The sequence below is a fragment of the Pelodiscus sinensis genome, chromosome 11 (genome assembly GCF_052426305.1).
Source record: "Pelodiscus sinensis isolate ZL-2025 chromosome 11, ASM5242630v1, whole genome shotgun sequence".
Lineage (NCBI taxonomy): Eukaryota > Metazoa > Chordata > Testudines > Trionychidae > Pelodiscus > Pelodiscus sinensis.
The window spans coordinates 43710333-43733457 of NC_143062.1; the positions used below are offsets into that span (position 1 = coordinate 43710333).

A 23125-nucleotide genomic window follows, 5' to 3' on the forward strand; every position below is an offset into this window, starting at 1 on the left:
ATTTTTATTATTTTTGTAGTGGCTATGCAAAGGCTGGATTTCCCACCTCTATTACTAAGCAAAATAATCAAACAGACTGTCTCAATTTTCCTGTTCCCTGTGGAGTAGTATTTCCAATTCCAAAGCATTCAAAAACCAGTATTTGTGTTCCAAAAAAATGTTTTTTGTTTTTGTGCCTGTATGTACACTGGGTTTAGGTAAAGAGACTTTTTCATCTGCAAGTTCCTGTGCTTGGAGTATGTCCTTTAAAAACAAAATGAACCTCAGGGTGCCTGTAATCTGGTCTGTAGGAATGGAGCTCAAAGAAAAACACGAAGTGTTGGATTGTGATGGCCTCATTGCTTTCCACCCCATGCCTGCATGGTCCTTGGAGGTGGCAGAGTCCTGGAAGAGAGGGTGACCAGCAGCGTTCCCTTTAATTTTTTCCATCCACGTGGGCAGTAGAAGTGCATGGAGGCATGTGTGGCAGTGCACCCCTCCCAGCCACACACGCTGCCAGCTGTGGGGGCTCTGCTCGTCGGTCCGGGCCCGTCTGACTCTCGCCTGGGTGACCGCCCCAAGCGCCCAGCTTACGGGGAACGCGCGCGCCCAGGCAGAACAGCAAAGACCCCACGTCCGTGCGGGAGAGGGAGGCGGTACCTGCACGCGCTGGGCGAGGTCTGGCCGCGCGCCAAGGCGGAACTGAGATAAAGTCATGAATGGGAAGGTCCGCTGCGAGAGCGAGGCTGCGACCTCGCAGTCCGCCATGACGCATAGCCAGGCGGAAGGGAGGCGGGCCCTCCGGCCTACCTGAGGGGCCCCGAGGCGGAAGTGACTCGGACGGCGGGAAGCCACTATGGGTGAGGGCTGCGCTGTAGCTATGGCAGTCACGTGACACCGCCCCTCCCCTGCAGACTAGCGCCGCCTGAGCGGGGGTTTGTTTGCGAGGTTGCGACGTGGAGCGGGGCGGCGGGCGCATGCGCGGGGCCCTCCCTCCGGCTGGGGGCGGGGCAGGCGGTCGTGCGGGTCGTTCTCGCCTGGCGGCTGCGAGCCGGCCCCCGCCGCGCCCTGAGGGACCCGCGGCGCGTTCCCCGCCGGGCAGCGCAGCCCCGGGGCCGGGCGGGGGGATGAGCTGGTTCAACGCCTCCCAGCTCTCGAGCTTCGCCAAGCAGGCGCTGTCGCAGGCCCAGAAATCCATCGACAGGGTCCTGGACATCCAGGCCGAGGAGGGCTGGGCCGAGCCCGGCGTCCCCGACCACGGCGACGGTAGGTGGGCGCCCCCCCCCCCCCGGGTCTGACCGCGCGGGCGCCCTGAGGTAACCCTGCTGGGTCCGGGCCCCCCCGCCGGGCTGCGCCAGAGTCTGGGGCAGCCCCCCCCCGGGACCCCCCGCCGGGCTGCGCCATAGTCTGGGGCAGCCCCCCCCCCGGGGCTCCCCGCCGGGCTGTGCCAGAGTCTGGGGCAGCCCCCCCCCCGGGACCCCCGCCGGGCTGTGCCATAGTCTGGGGCAGCCCCCCCCCGGACCCTCCCGCCGGGCTGCGCCATAGTCTGGGGCAGCCCCCCCCCCCCGCCGGGCTGCGCCATAGTCTGGGGCAGCCCCCCCCCGGCCCCCCCGCCGGGCTGCGCCAGAGTCTGGGGCAGCCCCCCCCCGGGACCCCCCCGCCGGGCTGCGCCAGAGTCTGGGGCAGCCCCCCCCCGGGCCCCCCCGCCGGGCTGCGCCAGAGTCTGGGGCAGCCCCCCCCCCGGGCCCCCCCGCCGGGCTGCGCCAGAGTCTGGGGCAGCCCCCCCCCCCGGGCCCCCCCGCCGGGCTGCGCCAGAGTCTGGGGCGGCCCCCCCCCCCGGGCCCCCCCGCCGGGCTGCGCCAGAGTCTGGGGCGGCCCCCCCCGGGACCCCCCGCCGGGCTGCGCCAGAGTCTGGGGCGGCCCCCCCCCCGGGACCCCCCGCCGGGCTGCGCCAGAGTCTGGGGCAGCCCCCCCCCCCGGGGGGCTGCGCCAGAGTCTGGGGCAGCCCCCCCCCCCCCGGGACCCCCTGCCGGGCTGCGCCACAGTCTGGGGCAGCCCCCCCCGGGACCCCCTGCCGGGCTGCGCCAGAGTCTGGGGCAGCCCCCCCCCCGGGCTGACCCCCCCCCCCCCGCCGGGCTGCGCCAGAGTCTGGGGCGGCCCCCCCCCCCCCGCCGGGCCGCCCCGGCCCCCCCCCTCCGGGCCCCCGCCGGGCTGCGCCAGAGTCTGGGGCGGCCCCCCCCCTCCGGGACCCCCCGCCGGGCTGCGCCAGAGTCTGGGGCGGCCCCCCCCCTCCGGGACCCCCCGCCGGGCTGCGCCAGAGTCTGGGGCGGCCCCCCCCCCCCCGGGACCCCCCGCCGGGCTGCGCCAGAGTCTGGGGCGGCCCCCCCCCCCCCGCGACCCCCCGCCGGGCTGCGCCAGAGTCTGGGGCGGCCCCCCCCCCCGGGACCCCCTGCCGGGCTGCGCCAGAGTCTGGGGCGGCCCCCCCCCCGGGACCCCCCGCCGGGCTGCGCCAGAGTCTGGGGCAGCCCCCCCCCCCCCGGGACCCCCCGCCGGGCTGCGCCAGAGTCTGGGGCAGCCCCCCCCCCGGGACCCCCCGCCGGGCTGCGCCATAGTCTGGGGCAGCCCCCCCCGCCGGGCTGCGCCATAGTCTGGGGCAGCCCCCCCCCGCCGGGCTGCGCCATAGTCTGGGGCAGCCCCCCCCCCGCCGGGCTGCGCCATAGTCTGGGGCAGCCCCCCCCCCCGGGACCCCCCGCCGGGCTGCGCCATAGTCTGGGGCAGCCCCCCCCCCCCCCGGGGCCCCCCGCCGGGCTGTGCCATAGTCTGGGGCAGCCTCCCCCCCTGCCGGGCTGCGCCATAGTCTGGGGCAGCCCCCCCCCCCGGGCCCCCCCGCCGGGCTGCGCCATAGTCTGGGGCAGCCCCCCCCCCCCGGGCCCCCCCGCCGGGCTGCGCCATAGTCTGGGGCAGCCCCCCCCCCGGGCCCCCCCGCCGGGCTGCGCCATAGTCTGGGGCAGCCCCCCCCCCCCGGGCCCCCCCGCCGGGCTGCGCCATAGTCTGGGGCAGCCCCCCCCCCCCGGGCCCCCCCGCCGGGCTGCGCCATAGTCTGGGGCAGCCCCCCCCCCCCGGGGCCCCCCCGCCGGGCTGTGCCATAGTCTGGGGCAGCCCCCCCCCCCCCCCCCCGCCGGGCTGTGCCATACTCTGGGGCAGCCCCCCCCCCCCCCCCCGGCCGGCGCCGGGCTGTGTGAGCTAGGCTGGCCCCTCTGTTTCCTGGTAACTCTGCTCTGCCCCTCATCGCGGTGTCTGACCAGTGCGGGTGCTATTCTGCTCTGCTGTACCCCTCACCTGGGTACCTCACTGGGGCAAGCAGTGCAGGGTGCCCTGAGGTAATCCTGCTGTCCCCTGGTATTTGGCATTGCTGTGCCCCTCACTGGGGTGTGTGAGCTGGGGTAACCCCACTGTCCCCTGGTAACTCTGCCTCTCACTGGGGTGTCTGACCAGGGCAGCTAACCCGGGGTGCTCTGGGGTAACTGCTCTGTCCCTGTACTCTGCTCTGCCCCTCACTAGAGTGTTCCGCCTGGTACGTGCAGGGTGCTCAGGGGTAACCCTGCTGTGCTGTGTGCCTCACCAGGGTGTCTGAATGGGGCAGGTAGCATGGAGTGCCCTCGCTGAGCACCCTTGAGTAAACCTGCTGTCCCCATGTCCCCTGCCCTGATGTGTTTCTCACCTGAGTGTCTCAACTGGGCATGTAGCACAGAGCGATTTCTCCTTATCCTGCTCTGCTGTGCAAGTCACCTTGGTATCTGAATTAGGAAGACATGGGTGGAGTGCCTTGCCTGACTGCACTGTGGTAACATATCCACATATGGTAAAACTCCAGTGGTCCGGCATCCAATGGTCCTGGTGGTCCGGCACCATCTGGAACTCGGAAGTGCTCTGGGCAGCCAGACAATTGGAGCTGCTCTGCCCCTGGCTTCCCCAATTCAGCCGCTGCTGAAACTGACCAGCGGAAAGCCCTGGGGCAGAGCAGCTGGGGTGCTCTGCCCTGGGCTTCCGGAGTCAGCTGCTGGTCAGTCTCAGCAGCGGCTGACTTGGGGATGCCCGGGGCAGAGCAGCAGGGGTGCTGCCGGGTTGGTCCCACAGTGCCGAGGGGCACATCCCCTCCACCCACTGCACCCCAGACCCCTCATAGCCCCCCCCCTTCTGATAGTCTGGCATATCTGATAATCTGGCACCCCCGGATCCTAAAGGTGCTGTATTATTGGAAGTTTACTGCGCTTCTGTGCTCATCAGCTAGATATCTGAACTGTACAGTAGGGATGTGAGCTATCAGTTAATTGAATAGTTGAGTAACCTCATGTGTTCTTATCAGTTAGTTGACTATCCTATAGTCCCCAGGGTGGAGTCGGCAGGCACTGTATCCGAGGCAGCAGCGAGGGTTGGCACAGCCCCTGTCTAGGGTGGGTCTGAGCTCTCAGACCTGTTAAAAGCTGGAACTGAGCTGGGCTGCCTGCCTGCCCAGCTTCTAATACACTAAATACAGAGCCATGGCGGGGGGGGGAGAGAGGTCCCGGACCAGTTGTAAGCCTCTGGAGGTGTGCAGTAGAGATGTAAATAACCATGAAAACTGTGAACCAATTAAACTGTTAAACCAATTAAAATATTATTCTTTAACTTCTTTAAGTGGTTAACTAGGGACCAGGGGACAGCCAGTTTGCAGCAGGGAGGCCAGGGCTAAGACCCTCCTGCCACCCAGGCCAACTCAGAGCTGCAGGGCTTCACCTGCTGGCCCAGAACAGCTTGGGCCAGAATCCCTGGGCTGCTCCAGCATGGCTGAAGCTGGGGTGCTGCTAGGGTGCCTGGACCACAACCCACCTGCCTCTCAGTTCAGCTGTAGTCAGGGGTCTGCTGCAGCGGAGGCTAGGATCCAGCTGGAATGCCTGGGTCCAGGGTCCTGCCTGACCATCCTCTTACTGCAGCCCCCCTGCCCACCACAGCCACGCTGGAGCCAGAAACTGCTGCTGCTTCATGGTTGGGTCCAGGGTCCTGCCCATGCCCCATGCACACCAGGGTCCTGCTGGCCTGACACAGGTGTGGCAGCCAAGACTGCCTCAGTCATCTGTGGTTGGCAGTCCAACCAGTTACCCAGTAAGCATTCCTGTTAGCCTAATGTTTGCTGGGTAACTAACTGGTTAAATGATTAACCTTTTACATCCCATATACATCCTTTTACATCTCACACACAGAATGGGAAGCAGAGAGTACTGCTGAAAGGGATCTAGGTCATAGTGAACCACAAACTTAAATATGAGTCATCAGTGTGACACTGTTGGGGAAAAAAAGAAAATGTGATTCTGGGATTCATTAATAGGAGTGTTGTGATCAAGATACAAGAAGTCAGTGTTCTGCTCTATTCTGCGCTGGTTAGGCCTCAGTTGGAGTAACGTGTCCAGTTCTGGACAATACATTTCAAGAAAGATATGGAGAAATTGGAGAAGGTCCACAGAAGAACAACATAAGTGATTAAAGGTGTAGAAAACATGACTTACAAGGGAAGACTGAAATAATTGGACTTGCTTAGTTTGAAACGAGAAGACGGAGAGGGGACATGAGAGCAGTTTTCAGGTATCTGAACGAGTGTCACGAGGAGAGAGAAAAAGTGGTGTTCTTGGCTTCTGATGAAGCAGTGGGCTTAAATTGTAGCAAGGGAGGTTTAGTTTAGACATTAGGAAAAACTTCCTAACTGTCAGTTTGTTAAATAGTGGAATAAATTGCCAAGGGAGGTTGTGGAATCCCCATCACTGGAGATATTTAAGAGCAGGTTAGACATCTATCAGATGGTGCTTGGTCCCACCATGAGGGCGGTGGACTGGGCTTGAGACCTCTCAAGGCCCCTTCCAGTTCTAGTACAGGTTGTGCCTCCCTTAATCGCGACTCCGTGGTCTGGCAACATCTGTGATCCAGCATGGACCACGGACATTCTTTGACTAGGAATTTGATTAATCAGCTAATCGAGTAGTCGATAAGGAGTGGGTGGGATGTTCGCTATCCTGCGCCTCTACCTTTCAAATATAGTAAGAGTTGCATATATCTAAAACTCTGATTTTAATGCTTTTTAAAAATCCTGTTTTACTAATTGATACATGGTATATTGTATTTCATTAACACCAGATCTTTGTTGTGTGGTAGAGTTCCGGCTCTCATGAGTCAGAAGTAGCAAGTAGTTGGTGTAATGCTATTTGTTTTAGGATTAAACCTTATTTGCAAGCTGTTTGAAACATGCATCTGTGTACAAACCATGAAGCCATGTGTTAATTTGTTCTGGGGCGTCTACTCCAGTTTTGTTAGTCTCTAAGGTGCTGCAGGACTAGCGATGTTTAACAGTGGTTAGGAGGCTCATTGAGCAGTCAATGGAATTTCTATAGATTACTTTTATTTGTCTATAAAGGGGTTCACTGTGGCTCTGCTTTTAAATGTAGTAAGCTACAAGGTTCTTACTACATTTAAGAAGCAGTTCAACATCATCTGAGATCTAGTGCGCGCTGGGACTGCTGCGCCTCTTCCTCCCATGCCTTCTGCAGAGATGGTGCTGGGGGGGACCAGCTTTTAAATGGTCTCCCCCTAGCACTAGCTCCTGCTTCAGCCCCTCCCCCCTTGCTCTCTCTGATACAGAGGCAGCAAGGGTTGGGGCGGGGGGAGCAACAAGTGGAGTAGTAACTTGACTACCCAATAAGCCTGACTTTTCGGGTAGTCAACTAGTTGATTACACAGAGCCCAGGAACAGGGAGATCTGATGGTGGGACAGCGGCACTATAGGGGCACCGGCAACTCAGCTGGGAGCCTGGTGTTGGGGGAGGTGGAATGTGTGGATGAGCAGCATAGTGGGGAGTTCTGGCCCTAGCAGCTGTGGCGCTCCAATCCCAGTGGCAGCTGGTGAGCTCCAGGCCTGGTCTTGTTCTGGCTCCAGTGGCTGGGGAGTTCCAGCCCCAGTGGCATCCAGGAAGCTCCGGCTGCAGTGCTCTGGCTGTGGCGCTCTGACTCTGGCAGCAGTGAGTCTGGCAGCATCTGAAGAGCCATAGGGTCTGGGTCAACAGCAGGGGCAGGCTGGAGCCCTAGCCTGGTGGCAGCATGGGCCATGAGGAAGGGACCTTCCCTGATCCAGCAAATCCCCTTGTTCAGGACCAGTGAGGTCCTGAGGGTGCCAGACCAGTAAGGTCCAACCTGGATTCTATGTTTCTATCTCTAGGCTGCAGACTCTGTCTAAGAGGTCCATGAAAGTTTGTGAACAATGGTTTTCAACTTTAATCTATGTTTGAGATTTCCAAAGGGGCCTGCACGTCCATTCAAAATGTAGAGGTTCACAAATGGGGAAAAAAGGCTGAAAACCACTCATCTAGGCAGCAACACAGACACCAGTGCTATGTGAAGGCCAAGTTCAGCCCATCATTGCTTATAAACATAGTGAGTGTATGTGACTCTAAGTATTAGACTTGAATGAAAAACACAACCAGTGGGCTCTTTGTCACACAAATGGAGAATAGGGACCTTGACAGACACTTATTCATCAGTTCACTGTATTAGATTATGGTAAACATGTATTACTATAAGGCATGTTAACACACATCATCATCCCTGGAGCAGTTGGCAGAACCATCTGTTGTTATATTTATTGTTATGGCAGTGCTGAGGAGGCTGCCTTGAAAACACTTTTTTTTTCCCCCTGTCTCTTTTACAACTCCTTTCCTACGAGTTTACATTTTTATAGCCCCATTGCAGGTATTCATAGCTCTTTAAAAACAATTACTTAATCTTCCTAATATGTTCACCATATTACAGGTGAAGGAAAGTGAGGCACAGAAAGGCCTAGTGCTTTCCCCAGAGGTGTAAAAGAAGAATCACTGGAACTATATTAGTCCTTTTTCCTCCGCTCTTATTGACGATTGACAGTAGTACTCCCAATTTTGGATGCTATTGATATACCTGTGCTTTGAAGACATACTTAACTCATGTACTCAAAGAACTTGTTAATTCATTTTTACTCAGTGACAGGTGTGAAGAGAGAGATGTCTAATTTTTTCTCATACTCCTTTGTCTAATTCTGACACAGACATCTTTGTCTGTGTGCTATCAGTGTTTGGGAAAAGTGGTGAATGAAAGTTGTCTGCTGCATCAATCTCTTTCAAGGTTCAGTACAGTTTCATGAGGAAGTTAATGCAGAATTAAGTTTGTGGCAGAATTAACTACTGCAACTTCCTGCTTACAAAATGTCTATTAAACTAGAATGTAGAAAGTTTGTCATAGTCTAAAGATGATGAAATGATGTCTGTTCATATAAGGCATGACATTAAAACAGAACTTGAAAGAAAAATTCATCTTAAATTATAGTCTTGAGTTGAGTTGCTTTCTAGATTAAACTTTTCAAGGAGAAGTCTTAATGTCAATATGCAGGATGAAGAGATGCAGGAAACTGTAATGATAGTCCATATCCTGAGTTCAAATGTGTATATATTGAGTGCGGTATAGCAGTAAAACAGAGATAACAGTATCTTTTACTAGGTGGAATAAAGTTGAATCTCTAACACAGGAGAACATTTTCCAGACTGATAGTGAAGTATAAACAAGATTTAATATATAAGCATTTCTAGTTTAAAAAAGAAAAAAAAAAAAAAGCAATAGTCAGATGGCTTCAGTGTCATACAAGTTAAAGCCTATGGGTTTCATGTGAAAAAGGTTCCACATAATTCATTCCCTGTTTCTTTTAGTATTGTACCAAATGTTTTTAAAATGTTAACTGTGTTTAAGTTTTTGGGGTGATAATATGAAATTAATAAGGTTATTCAGAGGTCATGAGCAAACTCTGGGGGGGCCAGATTAAAAAAACCCACATTGTAGTGATTTTGGGGGGGGTTATTTTTAAAAATAAGCATATGTGTTGTCAAACAATTGGCAGACTTTTAGATGTGTTGAATCGCATGCATTTCACACCCATGGCAATAAACTTTTAGTGCTCATCACTTTGGGCATTGAAGGTGTTAATGTGTTACTTGAACTTCAAATGTTGATTTTGCAAAGCATGGTGTAGTCAATAATGTGCTAGTACTGCTATTATATTGAGTATTATAACTTCTAGATTTTGAATTAGTTTACCATTGCATGCCTTAACTAAATATGTATTGGGATAAATCTTTTTACATAGTTCCAAAATAAGTAGTGAGATACTGAGCACTTTGACAATATGTGGGAAATATCTTGGAAATTATTCTTGAACAGTACGGGGTTCCATATTGTCAGTTTCCGCTTTTAGGACGCTACTAAAATTGTAAATAAAATTCTTCACAATCTACCCAATACATGTATCAGAGGGATAGTCATGTTAGTTTGGATCTGCATAAACAACGAGAAGTCCTGTGGCACCTTATACACGAACAGATTTATTGGAGCATAAGCTTTCATTGACACAAGAGATCTACTTTCTGGACACTGCAGTGCAAATAAGTGATGGTCACATAAACACCACCCTACACTGAAAACCTACTGACTGCTATGCTTACCTACATGCCTCCAGCTTCCATTCTGGACACACCACACGATCCATTGTCTACAGCCAAGCACTACAGTACAACCGCATTTGTTCAATCCCTCAGACAGAGATGAAACACCTACAAGATCTTCACCAAGCATTCTTAAAACTACAATATCTGCCCGAGGAATTGAGGAAACCGATGGACAGAGCCAGATGTGTACCCAGAATCCTCCTGTTACAAGACAAGCCCAACTAAGAAAATAACAGAACACCCCTGGCCATCACCTACAGTCCCCAGCTAAAACCTCACAGACCTTGGGAGGCAGGCCAGTCCTTGCGTACAGACAGCCCGCCAACATGAAGCAAATTCTCACCAGCAACTATACACCACAGTAACTCTAACCCAGGAACCTATCCCTGCAACAAACCTTGGTGCCAACTCTGCCCATGCATCTACACCAGCCACACCATCACGGGCTCATTCACCTGCACATGTACCAATGTAATACATGCCATCATATGCCAGCAATGCCCCTTTGCCATATACATTGACCAAACCAGACAGTCCCTACATAAAAGAATGAATGGACAGAAATCAGATATCAGGAATGGTAACATACAGAAACCTGTAGGAGAACACTTCTATCTCCCTGGACAGTTTAGGATTAAACAAACACTGTGACTGGCTAGTCAACTACAAAAGCAGTGTCTCCTCTTGGGGTGTTCACACCTCCACATTAGCTGCTAGAAGTGGGCCACATCCTCCCTGACTGAACTGACCTCTTTATTGCTGGCCTTCCTCTTGATTGGTACTCCTTTCTTTTCGTGTGCTTGGATATTTATACCTGCCTGCGGAATTTCCACTACATGCATCTGACGAAGTGGGTCTTTGCCCACAAAAGCTTATACTCCAATAAATCTGTTAGTCTATAAGGTGCCACAGGACTTTTCGTTGTTTACCCAATACATGCTAGTCAGAGAATAACCAGAGGCTAGTATGAGAGGAGAAGCTCAGAGGGAAGCTACCGAAGTTCAAGACAAACAGTACCCTGTTTGCTGCTGTGGGATAGTACTGAGGAGCAGATTTAATTTAGGTGGTTAATGGCTTGGTTGTTGCTCCTCAGCATAGCAACAGTGAAAACAGAGGAATGTGTTCTTCGTTTTACCCTTCTGAGAAGGTTAGGAACAGCCTTGCAGATACTGGAGCTGTGTGTCAGCTGCCTCAAAATGTTGGTTTTACTGGTTTCTGTATGAAAATTTATAGTCACATCCTTTTGGTCCTAAATTCTTCAAAAATTGAAAGATGAGACTGTCTCAGTTGTGAGAGTTGATTTTCCTCTTGCCCATGAGAGGGGAAGTTTTTTTTTTTTTTTAACCCTGGTAATTGCAAGTCACTATTTTTTGGTACACCTAGTACTCTAAACTTCAGAGTGTGTAGATTACTGCGAGTAGCCTACTTACTGCAATAAGCACGCTGTATTCATTCTCCACTATCCCCTTTGCTAGTTTTCTTTTTCTCTTAGAATGAATGTCAGAATTGTTCTTATTTTGTGCTCTCTAATACTCGTACCCACCTTTTTTTAGCTAGTTCTCAGATCTTAGTATAAGTCTTGCCTTCCTATCGCCCTATGGCTCTCCATAGTTGTTGGGAAGAAGAAAGAAAGTAATTTTCATCAATGTTGCTCTACCTTTCCATAGTTCCTTCTGTACGTATAAGACATAGAATCATTATGGCTCTTTTCAGCTTTGACAATCAGCTATAAAATTTAAGATTGCAAGAACAATAAAGGGTACTATAGCTATGCATACATTTTTTCATTGCTGTATATTTAACACCCTATAACTTTGTTCATTTTTCTGTATTGCTGCATCTCACAATTCAAGTACTGCAAACCTGTAACTTTTATATTTTAGATGTTTTTTCACATGGTTGACTTTCTTTATTTCTTGTTTTAGGAACAAGTTCCCTTACAAGTGGAGGATGGGATACTTCTATCTGGGGATTAAACTCAAATATAGAACTTGAAAATCAGTCAATATCATCACCAACAGCAATCACCAAACCAGTTAGGAGGACTGTGGTGGATGAATCTGAGAATTTCTTCAGTGCCTTTCTCTCGCCAACAGATATTCAGAGTGTTCAGCAGAGTTCAGTAGTGTCTAAACCTCCAACCAAATCACAGCGACCCAAAGAAGAAGTAAAAAGCACTTTAAAGGAATCTCTGCACAGCAGTCAACTAGAAACACTAGCAGAAACAGAGACAAATGCAAAAAATTCCTTTGAATCTGTGCTAGTGGACTTGAAAAATCTTGATGTTCCCCACGAAAAATTAGAAGAAAGTTCTACACTCGAAACTGATGTTAAGCATGAGGAGAATGCAAACAAAGGCACTGAGAAGGTGGCCATTCCAGATCTCCAAGTTTCTGAAGTTGCTATTAATGCACAATCTCATGCAGGAAATGATGGATCAGGAAGCGCTTCTGACAGCCCTGCACAATCTCTTACTGCAGAGACAAAGGACATAGGTTTGGAAAGTAAGGAACAAAAAAATGAGGACAGACAAAGCAACACACCTTCACCTCCGGTTAGCACTTTTTCATCAGGAACATCCACAACTAGCGATATTGAAGTTTTGGATCATGAAAGTGTAATAAGTGAGAGCTCAGTAAGTTCAAGACAAGAGGCTACAGATTCAAAATCCGGTCTTCATCTTATGCAGACTTCCTTTCAGCTTTTATCAACATCTGCCTGTGCTGAGTATAATGACTTTCAGAAACTGACGGAGAGTTGCAGCTCCTCAGATGCTTTTGAAAGAATTGATTCCTTCAGTGTGCAGTCGTTAGATAGTCGAAGTGTAAGTGAAATCAATTCAGATGACGAATTGTCAGGCAGAGGTGGTGCTTCAGCATCTCTCACAGTTAGCCCTTTAACACCAAAGACTGAGATGGTTGACCCTGTAAATAGTAAATCTAAGGAAGAATTGAATGAGACACTCGTACATGCAGAGGAGGCTGAAATGGAAGAAAGTGGGAGAAGTGCAACCCCTGTTAACTCCGAGCAACCAGATGTTTTGGTTGCTGCTGTACAAACAGATAAAGGACAAACCCTCAAAGAGGAGGTTGTGATGCAGCATCAAGGTGCTGAAAAGCTGCCTAAAGAGAACTGTGAAAAGGAGGAGCTTTGCAAGGTAACAGTCTATATATCTTAGAAAAGCGTATCTGTCTCTGTTTCTGTCAGTCCATTTGTTCAAGAACTCCTCCTAAACGATAAGTGCAAGGACCACCAAATTTGGTAGGCAGCTTCCTTTTATCCTAACTTAAAAGCAACATGAAGTTTTGGTTGTGTTAGGACAATGGGATGTGCCTGGAATTTGCTTTCTCATTAAAATGAAGAGAGAGGTGTCTGGTTGGAAGGGAGTTATATTGTGGAATTACCATAGGAGGGCAGCAAGCGCCCCAGTGGGAAGCCACTGGTTGGCAACAGCTGATAGCCTGGCCTGCCTTGGGGAGCCGCTGCGTGGCCCCAGCTGCCCACAAACCAGCCCCGGGGCGTGCCAGCAGGAGGACTGTGCAGCCCCCAGATCATGCTCCCCACCACCACCACCCCCGACAGAGCCCACAGCTGGGATGCACAATACCTTGCCCTCTCTGTCCCCCATTTTGGGCTGACCCAGGGAAAAGCCAGGGGCCGGATTGTATGGCCTCACCTCCCGGCTGCATCTGGGCAACGCTGTAAATCTTCTATTACTATACATTACACAAGCGCAAAACATGCATTCTGTGGGCTAAATTCATCCCAATTTTGAGTGAAACTGCACTGATCTTGACTTGTAGGCATTATCTTGGATCTGGACCAGATAAGTCCATAGGGTAAAATTCTGTACACATGCAAAATTCTTTGATCCTGCAGTATAAGGCTCCATTTTTTTCCAGTGTGGATTGGTTTAAATAAAGGCAAGAAAACCATTCATTTAAATTTTCCCACTGATACTACTTCACATATTAAACAGTGGTACAAATCTGATCACTAAAACATGTTAACTACAAATCGATATAGCATTTTAGACTATCTAGGAAGGTGTAATTATTTTTAGGTAACTTGATTTTTATTAATTTAGGAAATAGTACATATAATGCTTATTATCTGTGTCAAGCAGATGCAGAAGCAGTACATTAGGATAAGAACTAAATCACACACAAATACAATAACAATTTAATCTTAAATGTTTCACTTTTACAGTTGCAACAGTCTCCTAAGTTGCTGGTTGATTGCGGTCCCTATTTTTTTTCAATTTTCAAATTTTAGTAATTCAGTCACATCATCACAACACTAAACGTATGGGGTTCTTAACACTTCTACAACTATTTATCATGTTCCCAACTCCCACTGTCATTTTGATTAGTACAGGTTGAATCTCTCTAATCCAGCACCCTTTGGACCTGACTGAGATGGAACCAGAGAATTTGCCGAACCACGTGAGGTTGTTTAGCAGCATTATCAACACTTCTATTGCTTACTGGGCTCTTAGAAGACAATTGGGGTAAATTAGAGCTAAATAATAGCAGAGAATACTGAGAGCCAGGACTGGTGGCTATAAACAAACTTGGCCACACACATTTTAAATGGACATCCAACTAACTAAAATCATGCCGGATCACATATGATGCCAGACTTGAAAGGTTAAACCTGTAAACTGAAACAGGTGTTTTCCTGCTTTTTAAACTCCTAGGTAATTTTCTTAGTTTTGAGTGAATAATGCCAGACAATGAAAGCATTCTCTCTGTGCCTGCAGAAGAATCTACTACAGGCAGTCCCCGGGTTACGTGGATCCGACTTGTCGGATCCCTACATACGAACGGGGCTTTTCTCGCCGCGGAGGACGCGGGCGGTGGGACTGCTGAGACGAGCCCGCACAAGCCCGCACCCTCCCCAGCGAGAAAAGCTGCTCCGCATCTCCCTGGTCTGCTGCGGGGGTCCCCCAGCAGACCAGGGAGACGCGGAGCAAAGCCATGGAGGACGCAGGCGGCGGACCGCGGCACGTCTTGGCAGTCCCGCCGCCCGCGTCTCCCTGGTCTGCTGGGGGGGGGGGGCAGCTAGTGCACCTCCCCCCACCAGCAGACCAGGATTTTCTTGCTGTTGCCTGGGGTAGAGAAGCTGGGGCGCTGCCGGGTTGGTCCTGCAGCGCCGCTCCCCAGCGCTACTGGACCAACCCGGCAGCACCCCAGCTGCTCTGCCCCAGGCGTCCTGATTCAGCCGCTGGTGGTCAGTTTCAGCAGCAGCTGAATCAGGATGCTTGGGGCAGAGCAGCTGCGGTGCTGCTGGGTTGGTCCCCACAGCGCCGAGGTGCAGTACTGAGGGGACCTACTCGGCAGCGCCCCAGCTGCTCTGTCCCAGGCGTCCAGATTCAGCCACTGTTGAAACTGATCAGCGCTGATTCCAGGAAGCCCAGGGCAGAGCAGCTCTGCCTCGGGCTTCCTGTAGTCAGCTGCTGGTCAGTTTCAACAGCGGCTGAATCTGGACGCCAGTTCCGACTTACATACAAATTCAACTTAAGAACAAACCTACAGTCCCTATCATGTATGTAACCCGGGGACTGCCTGTACTGTGAAAAAGTTGACTTGGCAACTGAAGGAATTTTGTTTCAAAGTACCTGGCTAATAATTTCCACCAAATCAGGGGTCTGACTTCGTTCACAACCTTATCAGTAAACATGTACTGATAGATGGTTTTGCTCCAGCCATGACATTTATTATAACTGGCATTAATGTGGAGTGATTTTCAGATGCTCATGACTTGGCTGCAGCATCTTGCTCAGAAATTAGGCATCTACCTTCATATCTGGTGGAGAATGTTTGCAAAAAAATGAGGTGGAGTTAGTTCTTGATCCATTCATTTCTTTATTGCCTCTAGTCTTAACTTTCTGGTGAAGTTTTTCTTTCATCAATGTCTCTTGAAGCGCCTTCCAAATGTTGACTGTATCAACAATGTAATAATTTCTCTGAACTTTGTTTAAGGGTCTGGATAATAGATTTCAGTATACTCAGCATGTCCACTTCATTCCTCCTCAATCCAATGTTAGATACTTTGGATGGGGTTTCCTTGAAAAAGCTAAGTTAGGCTGAAGTAAAACAAGGAACGGACTAGTCTGTGGCCATGATGCCCCCAAAATAAGGGGCATTATGTAATATAAAATAAAATGACACCCAGTAGCAACTGAACACTTTAGATTTATTTTACTGTAGCTTTCTGTACCATACACTTGGGTGATAGATTCTAAATCTAGTTAACTAATTAAACAAGCCAAAAGGATTAACTAAGATAATCTTTCTTCCATATCAACATCCAGCATAGTAAACAACTTGGGAATGTACTTGTTACCTTACATTTATACTAAAATGAGTGAGTATAGAGTGAGTCTTGAAAGATGCATTGCAACGTGCATTATTTAAGTTACTAACCAATTGATCCATGTTGTTCTTCAGACATATCCAGATCATTTTTCCCAATAAGCAGTTTTCCTTATGTTTCATTCTTGCAACTTAGGCCCTGCATCTTCTCCTTGCAGTGCTTTCACTTGATAAATTTTTCTTTTTAACCCAGGGAGGGAATTTCTTCAAAATATTCCCAAATATAGGGTATGTCTTACTCCCAAAAGCCATAACTTTTTTTGTGTGTGGTAAAAGCGTGGGGAATACAGGAAGTTGTGTGCGCTGAATAATTCCTTCCTCTTTTCTTTCCAGTCTCTTCCCTGTTCGTTCCTACTCTGTCTCCATGCTTTCTTATGTATAGTCTTAAGACAGTGTCTCCATTAACTCCTTTGCCTTGCTTGGCCTACTCTGCAGATGGGCAAGCTGTGTAAAACTTTATGTAGAATGAGCTTGAAAATATTTTAATACATTTTCATAGGCTTATATACCTATATTGGCTTGATAATATATAGATTTAGTGTTAACTTGTTTTCTGAAATGGGAAACGCATTTGATTAATCAGAAATCATACTGAAAACTTTCTTCATTATACAGTAGCTTATTTTACACAATTCCTCAGCATTACTTGAATTGTTAAGATCTCTCCTTATTGGTGCAGGAATTATGGTGTGTGTGTTCTAGCACCTCCAGATTTTACTCTGGGCTCTGCACTTGGCATGCAGATTCCCAGATTCCAGTAGCAGCCCTGTGCTCAGTGCCCACACCCAGTCATGGCCCCAGCCTCAGCCATATCACTCTTGTCCATATTCCCTGCTCGCAGAGCCAAAGCTTTGCTCCCAGCCCAGGTCTGTCTAGAGGGCAGGGACAAGGATAAAAGCAGAGGAGCATAAGGTAAAAAGTATCTCTCTTTTTTTCCTTAGAAACAAAAAAAGATTTAAAAGTGAGTTGTCAGGTCTGTCATCTGCAAGTATATCTGACATAATAATCAAATAGAAAAATAGTTGAGATTATGTAAAGCATGTATTTAGTATTCTTTATTCTGGCAGAAGTACCATTAAACTGCTATTGAATTTAATGGGAACAGTAGATGAGCCAGGAATTCCCTTTAAGTCTGGAAAACTTAGATTCAAAAGGTCCAGGCTTTACTTCTGGTGTCATTAGATGTAAAAGCTTTCCATCCGGTTTGCCATTCTTCATTGATTTTAAAATAAAAGTTAATAAGAGTCAAAGAATTCCAACCTCAAATATAGTTAGAAAAAAACCCATGCTGTTTCCAGGGTATAACTGTTTTTGATCTGTCCATCTCAAATTTTATTCAGATGATTGATTTGTTGACTGAGAAGCTGGAGAAGAGGGAAGCACAGTTATTAAGTATTAGTAAGGAGAAGGCAAGCCTGGAAGAAGCCTATGATAACCTAAAAGAGTAAGTATCAAAATAGAAACAGTTCTGAGTGTAAGTGGTCTGCTTGTAAGGGCTTATTTGTGACTTGATGTAACAAAAATAGGGAGCTACTTACATGGTATGATACAGAAAAACAAGTATTGTTTTGTTAGTGTTCAATTATTTAATATCAGCCTGATTTCACAAGTAGTGTGAAGTAGCCATTATATTTGTTAAATAATATGCTATCAGTTGTCTTTTACTTAGTGTAAATCTTCTTGTACTGAATGTTTACCCTTTCATTAGCAGGGCTTGATTAGTAGATGATGTGTTTTTAGATGAAAATCTTAACGTGTCAACTTTTGTGTTATGCTACCTAGCTAAATTGGTGAAGACCTTCTGAAGACCCATGTTTTTAATGAGCGTCAATGTTTTGTGTCTTGCTAGTTAAAGTTTATTGTAAAAGCCTGGTGAATGCAGTTTGAAATGTCAGCATAACCATGGGACTATTCTAAAATGTCTTAAATCTAGTGAAATGTTTAGAGTGAAAGAAGAGAGCAGTAGTATTTCATCTCTTAAAGAGGAATTTACTCAGCGAATAGCAGATGCCGAAAAGAAGGTCCAGCTAGCATGCAAAGAGAGGGATGCAGCTAAAAAGGTAATCCACTTTCTAGCTGAACTAATATTTATAATGCTAAAAAGTGTCAGCCTCCCTTGGAAGCAAATCATAAAAATAGAGGTTGAGAAATATACAGGATCCACTATTAAGTAACTTAGATATCAGTATAAAGGCTTGGGGGGAAGGAGGGGAGTATTGTTTGTGGTGTTTTAGGAGGAGAGACTCTATAAGACCTGATAGAGATGTTTTCATGATTTTATGTAAAAAAGAAGACAAAAGGGCTTTGTAACATTCACTGCTTAAACACTAGCACACTTTGATGAGGATGGTGTGTGCATAGTCATTGTGCAAAAAGTAAATTCAACAGTAAAATTGTTGAAAAATATTCTTAAAACAATGTTTGTAAAATGTGCTTTATTATAATCTGAAACGTTTATCAGTGGCCCTCTAAATGTGTATTGGGGGTTGTAATTCTTTAAGAGGAAGTAAAATCCCACATTATCTGATATTTACTTCCATGAATGAAATAGCTCTGTGGGTTTGTTTGGGTGTGGTTTTGTTTTGTTTTGGTTGGTTGGGGGTTTTTTTGTTTTTGTTTTCCTGACATCACAAAGGCTTAAAACAGGATGAGGTAGAGACTAGGGATGTAAAAGGTTAACCAGTTATCTGGTAAGCATTAGCCTTATCGACTTGCTTACCTGGTAACTGGTTAACTGAAGGGCTGGGTGGGGGGCATAGCTCCCTGCCCATGATGCCGTGGAACCCTGGCTGGCTGGAGCATCCCTGCAGCATGGCGGTATCCTGGCCAGCTGGAGAAGCCATCCACCTCCATTGGTAGTTTTCAAGGAGTTTTCAAATGAAAGTATTTGTTTAGAAATCTTAGAAACTGTGTGGCCATTTCTAATTCTCCCGTGGATAAAAAGCTCATGTAACTTTATCATGTGTATTTTTTAAAAAGCTAACATTATTTATAAATCGTACTAAGAGGATTTCATTTTTTTTAGGAGGTAAAGAATGTTAAAGAAGAATTGGCAACTAGACTAAATTCTAATGAAACAGCTGAACTATTGAGGGAGAAGGATGAACAGATTAAAGGATTAATGCAAGAAGGTAAAGTTGGTAAACCTGGATGTTACAGTAAAGATCTTTTAAAAGTGTCTTTTAATGCATTTTGTCTTATTTTCAACCTTACATGAAAAAAATCTTATTTCATATATCTTCTACATGTGGGAAATGTTTAAGCAATGACTCTCACTCTTACCCATACTTTTTTAAACATAAATGACCCCCAGATTTGATGGAAGAATTTAAGAATTTCCATCCTGTCTCGACTTTCCGATTGACAGGGGATTCAACTAGGCTTCAACATCTAGATATCATGGTTTGTGCTGTCATAAGCAAAACTAGATCAATAGCATGAGGTGCATTCGTCTATATTAGGAAAATTAGATTTGTAAAAGGTGGTGTCAAATTCTCTATCCTGAAACAATGTTCAGGAAAAATGTCTGTTTAGGTTGACGTAAGGCAACTTAATGGTGATCTGAGTCTGCACTAAAGTGTTGCTCAGGCTGATGTAATTCACCCAGTACCCTAACTTAATAACTCTATTCCCCTGCTTTCTCTCCCCCCATCTTAAAGGAGTAGAGTCAGTGTAGAAGTAGTTAGATCAATACATTGACAGTGTGGACACTATTGCTTACATTGACTATTTCTGCCTTTCAAAAGCCATTCCATCCTGACATTTAAATCCGTGCAAGCACTACTGGTGAGGATGTTCACCGATGACACAGGAAGTTTAGTGTGACCATGCACAAGTGATTTAATTACTGTGGTGGCTATATATCATCATACTTTGTCAGCATAATTTTGTGCAATAGCAGTGTAAAAATACTACAGGTTGAAGTGATCGGGAGAGAAGAAAATGAGCAGCTTTAGCACTGATTCATTGTTAATTTAATATTGGAATACTATATACTTGGTCCTGCTGTGAGGGCAGGGAACTGGACTCGTTGACCTCTCGAGGTCCCTTCCAGTTCTAGTGTTCTATGATTCCAATGTCATAGAAAAGAAAAACTAATGAAGTCTATGAATCAGTTGCATTAATTATTTTTCACATAGCACAGTGTAAGCATGTAGGTAGTATGGAGTCGATGTAAAATCATATTTCTTGGTGATACTGTTAGTCTTTAGAGAAAACAAATTGTGCACTCCCAGGAATGATGGGAAGTCATGCCAATGCTCATTTTCATATACATTTTTCTTTTAAAGGAGAAAAACTTTCAAAACAGCAGCTGCACAATTCCAACATCATTAAGAAGTTAAGAATGAAAGAGAAGGAAAATGAAAGTACTAATGCAAAACAGAGCAAAAAGATTAAGGAGTTAGAAGAGGAGTTGCAGCATTTAAAACAGGTTAGAGATATTTGCATTACATTCTGTACATCACTTTATTCTGATTGATTCCTTTAACTCTTGCTATGCAAGGTGGTCTTCTTGAGAGGCTCCATAGTAGCTTTTGTTCTCCTGTACTTCATTGTGGTTTGAACATTGCAGTCCCTCTTCTAATTATGAGTATCTTGGGGCATATGGTTTCTGGATGCTTTCACTCAGCGCATTAACTGTTCTTGATCTTTTTCTTTTTTTTTTTCCAATTCTATAGTTGCTCATTGTTTGACTTTCTCAGTCTTCCCTTTGGAAGTAGCTTCATGTAGCTATAGTTAGATTTTTTTTGAACTATTCATTAGGGGTGTCTTTCTAGAAAATTCTCTCTTAAAATAACTAGACTTTTATTGTATTAGTTGAGATGTTGAAATACCTCAGTGGCTGCAGATGTTATCCTGAATGAACAACGTCCATCTCTAATACCTGCTTACAAGGATCATACTTAATTAATTTTATTGTGATTTATGGTGAAAGATTAAGACATAAATGTCACTTCATGCTTTCAGGGGCGTAATATCCTTTTGGCTGCCATAAGAAGTAGTTAGTTTAACCTTGGTGATCAGATGTGGAAGTCCCAGTTTAGCTTTCCAGACCTATATTTATTGCAGTCCTGTCATCTGTGTTAAAGACATTATTCATTCTCAGAGCTTCAATGGAGAGATATTAGTGCAACTGGAGAAATTTGATATTATTATTATTAGTTCTTTGTTGATGATGCTGTCAAGCATTCCTGCAGTGGCTCAGTAGCATGAGTACCAACCTTATGGGAGATTCCAGTAAGCAGGGCACAAACCCCATACTAGTTGAGAGCTCTATTCTCAGCTTTCATCAACCAAATATGAAGTGTAAATTCAGGCAATGTAATAGCCTAATCATGGAGTCACAGACATTCCCTTGGGTGCTCTGATCTAACTTGTCATTTAGTCAAGCTTGTCTTTGTGATTAGATGGTCCTTTGCACTAAAAATTACAAGAATGTTCAGGTTATTTCCAGTCCCAAAGAATCAGTTGATCACCCCACATCAGTTGCACCTTAGTTCTCTCACCAATCCTCTAATAAATTGGCTTATGAATATGCATAACTCAAAAGATGCTTTATGCAAAACAGATCATGTAACATCGTTTTAAAATTACAGTCTGCTGAATCTGTATATCCTATTTTTTGTGTAGCTGTCATTCTTGTATGGTTAATGTGAATCTGTTTTTAATTTTGAATGTGCTAATGAGGGCTATTAGTGATACTTTAGGAACTTAATGGCTCAATACTCAGACCAACAACCTTGGAATGGTTTTATTTTTCCTGAGAGCCAAAATTGTGTTTGGTCCTAGAAAGACATATGATCATGACACATGGTTCTGGGCTCCATCTTCAGTCTGGTACTTTTCCATGGGGGTGGAGAGACTGAACAAAGAGTTCCTGCCCTAGGGGAAGTCCATTTAAGGAATAGAAAGCAATCAGGTCTTTGTCTGGGTTTTGATATTGTTCCCTCACCCCGCCCCAGCAGAATCTCTCTGCTGCCATTGGCCAGTTTATGTGAAGCACCTCCAGCACCTGGGTAGTGGCAGGACTGTCCGCAGGCCATTTTTTGCCCACTCTTGGTTTAGGGTAACAAAGTTGCATGTAACGAACTTTTGGTGTATTAGAATTAGAATGTTTTGTTTTATTTCGGCTCAGTAAGGGTACATCTACATAGAAGGTCTTAACTTGAAATAAGCTATGCAAATTGAACTACATTACTTATTTCGAAATTGGGAGAGTCAACACAGCATTTCTATTCTCTGACTTCCCTTACTCATACAGTGAAGGCTACAGGAGTCGGAATAAGAAATCCTTCAGCTTCACAGTATTTTGACATTATTTCAAAATAACTGCCTGCTGTGTAGATGCAGATTAAGTTATTTCGAAATAACATTAGTTATTTCAAAATAATATTGCTGTGTAGACGTACCCTAACTTACTTTGACTCATCAGTTTTCACTTGCAGTCATTTAAATCCTACTTAATAAAAATACTTTCATAATCAAACTCAGTGTAAATAATTACCACCTGGGGGTGGGAGGGAGAGGAGCAACCACTGTGCATGTCTCTTTCATTGATAAGGGAAGGGGGGGGGGCATCTTGATGAATTTCCTCTGGTGTAAAACTTACATGGTGGTAAGATGGATTTATTTGGGGTTTGAGGGCTATGCTCTTGGGTGTTGTTAAAGGCCTTATCACGGAGTCCTCCCTGAGTTGAACTGGGCTCTTGATATTTCACTCACTAAAACTTACGATAGTGCTCAGCAAGGCTTTCTGTTGGCCCTAAACTTGATTGCCACCAGTTGCATATGCCCATGGATAGAAATAAATGTAACTATAGAAGCTTGTATCTGTATTGGCTCAGGTATGTTTTAGCCATTCTAGTGCAAAATGTTGTAGTCTCATTGGAGCTGGCATTTTAAATTTGGAAGGATTTTTTTCACTTATTTTGGTAGATTATTAGTGTTTTTCACTGTAATAGGTGCTTGATGGCAAGGAGGAAGTTGAAAAGCAGCATCGCGAGAACATTAAACAACTGAACAGTGTGGTAGAGCGACAAGAGAAGGATCTCAGCAGACTTCAGGTCGACACAGAAGAGCTTGAAGAACGGAACCGAAGTGTTCAAGCAGCACTTGACAGTGCATACAAGTAAGTGGATACTTGCATGCGAAAATCAAGAAGTTCACATTTAGAAACTTCTGTGTTAGTGTGTTTAGTTTGTGGTAAAAAAATTACTTGGT

The 23125-nt window shown here is 46.8% G+C and overlaps 1 protein-coding gene across 2 annotated transcripts in view; it reads left to right on the plus strand.

Moving 5' to 3' along the window:
- Positions 1-926: 926 nt before the first annotated feature.
- The window catches only part of TMF1 (TATA element modulatory factor 1), a 40652-nt gene continuing 18453 nt past the window's right edge, over positions 927-23125 (plus strand). Inside the window, exons 1-7 of one of the 2 annotated variants that reach the window (XM_075938560.2) lie at positions 927-1245; positions 11453-12684; positions 17245-17348; positions 17838-17964; positions 18930-19035; positions 20194-20336; positions 22867-23033. In XM_075938560.2, the coding sequence (XP_075794675.2) occupies positions 957-1245; positions 11453-12684; positions 17245-17348; positions 17838-17964; positions 18930-19035; positions 20194-20336; positions 22867-23033 (2168 nt within the window). In that variant the 5' untranslated portion in view covers positions 927-956. The remainder of the gene's footprint in view (positions 1246-11452; positions 12685-17244; positions 17349-17837; positions 17965-18929; positions 19036-20193; positions 20337-22866; positions 23034-23125) is intronic. The other variant, XM_075938559.2, reaches the window with a different exon arrangement.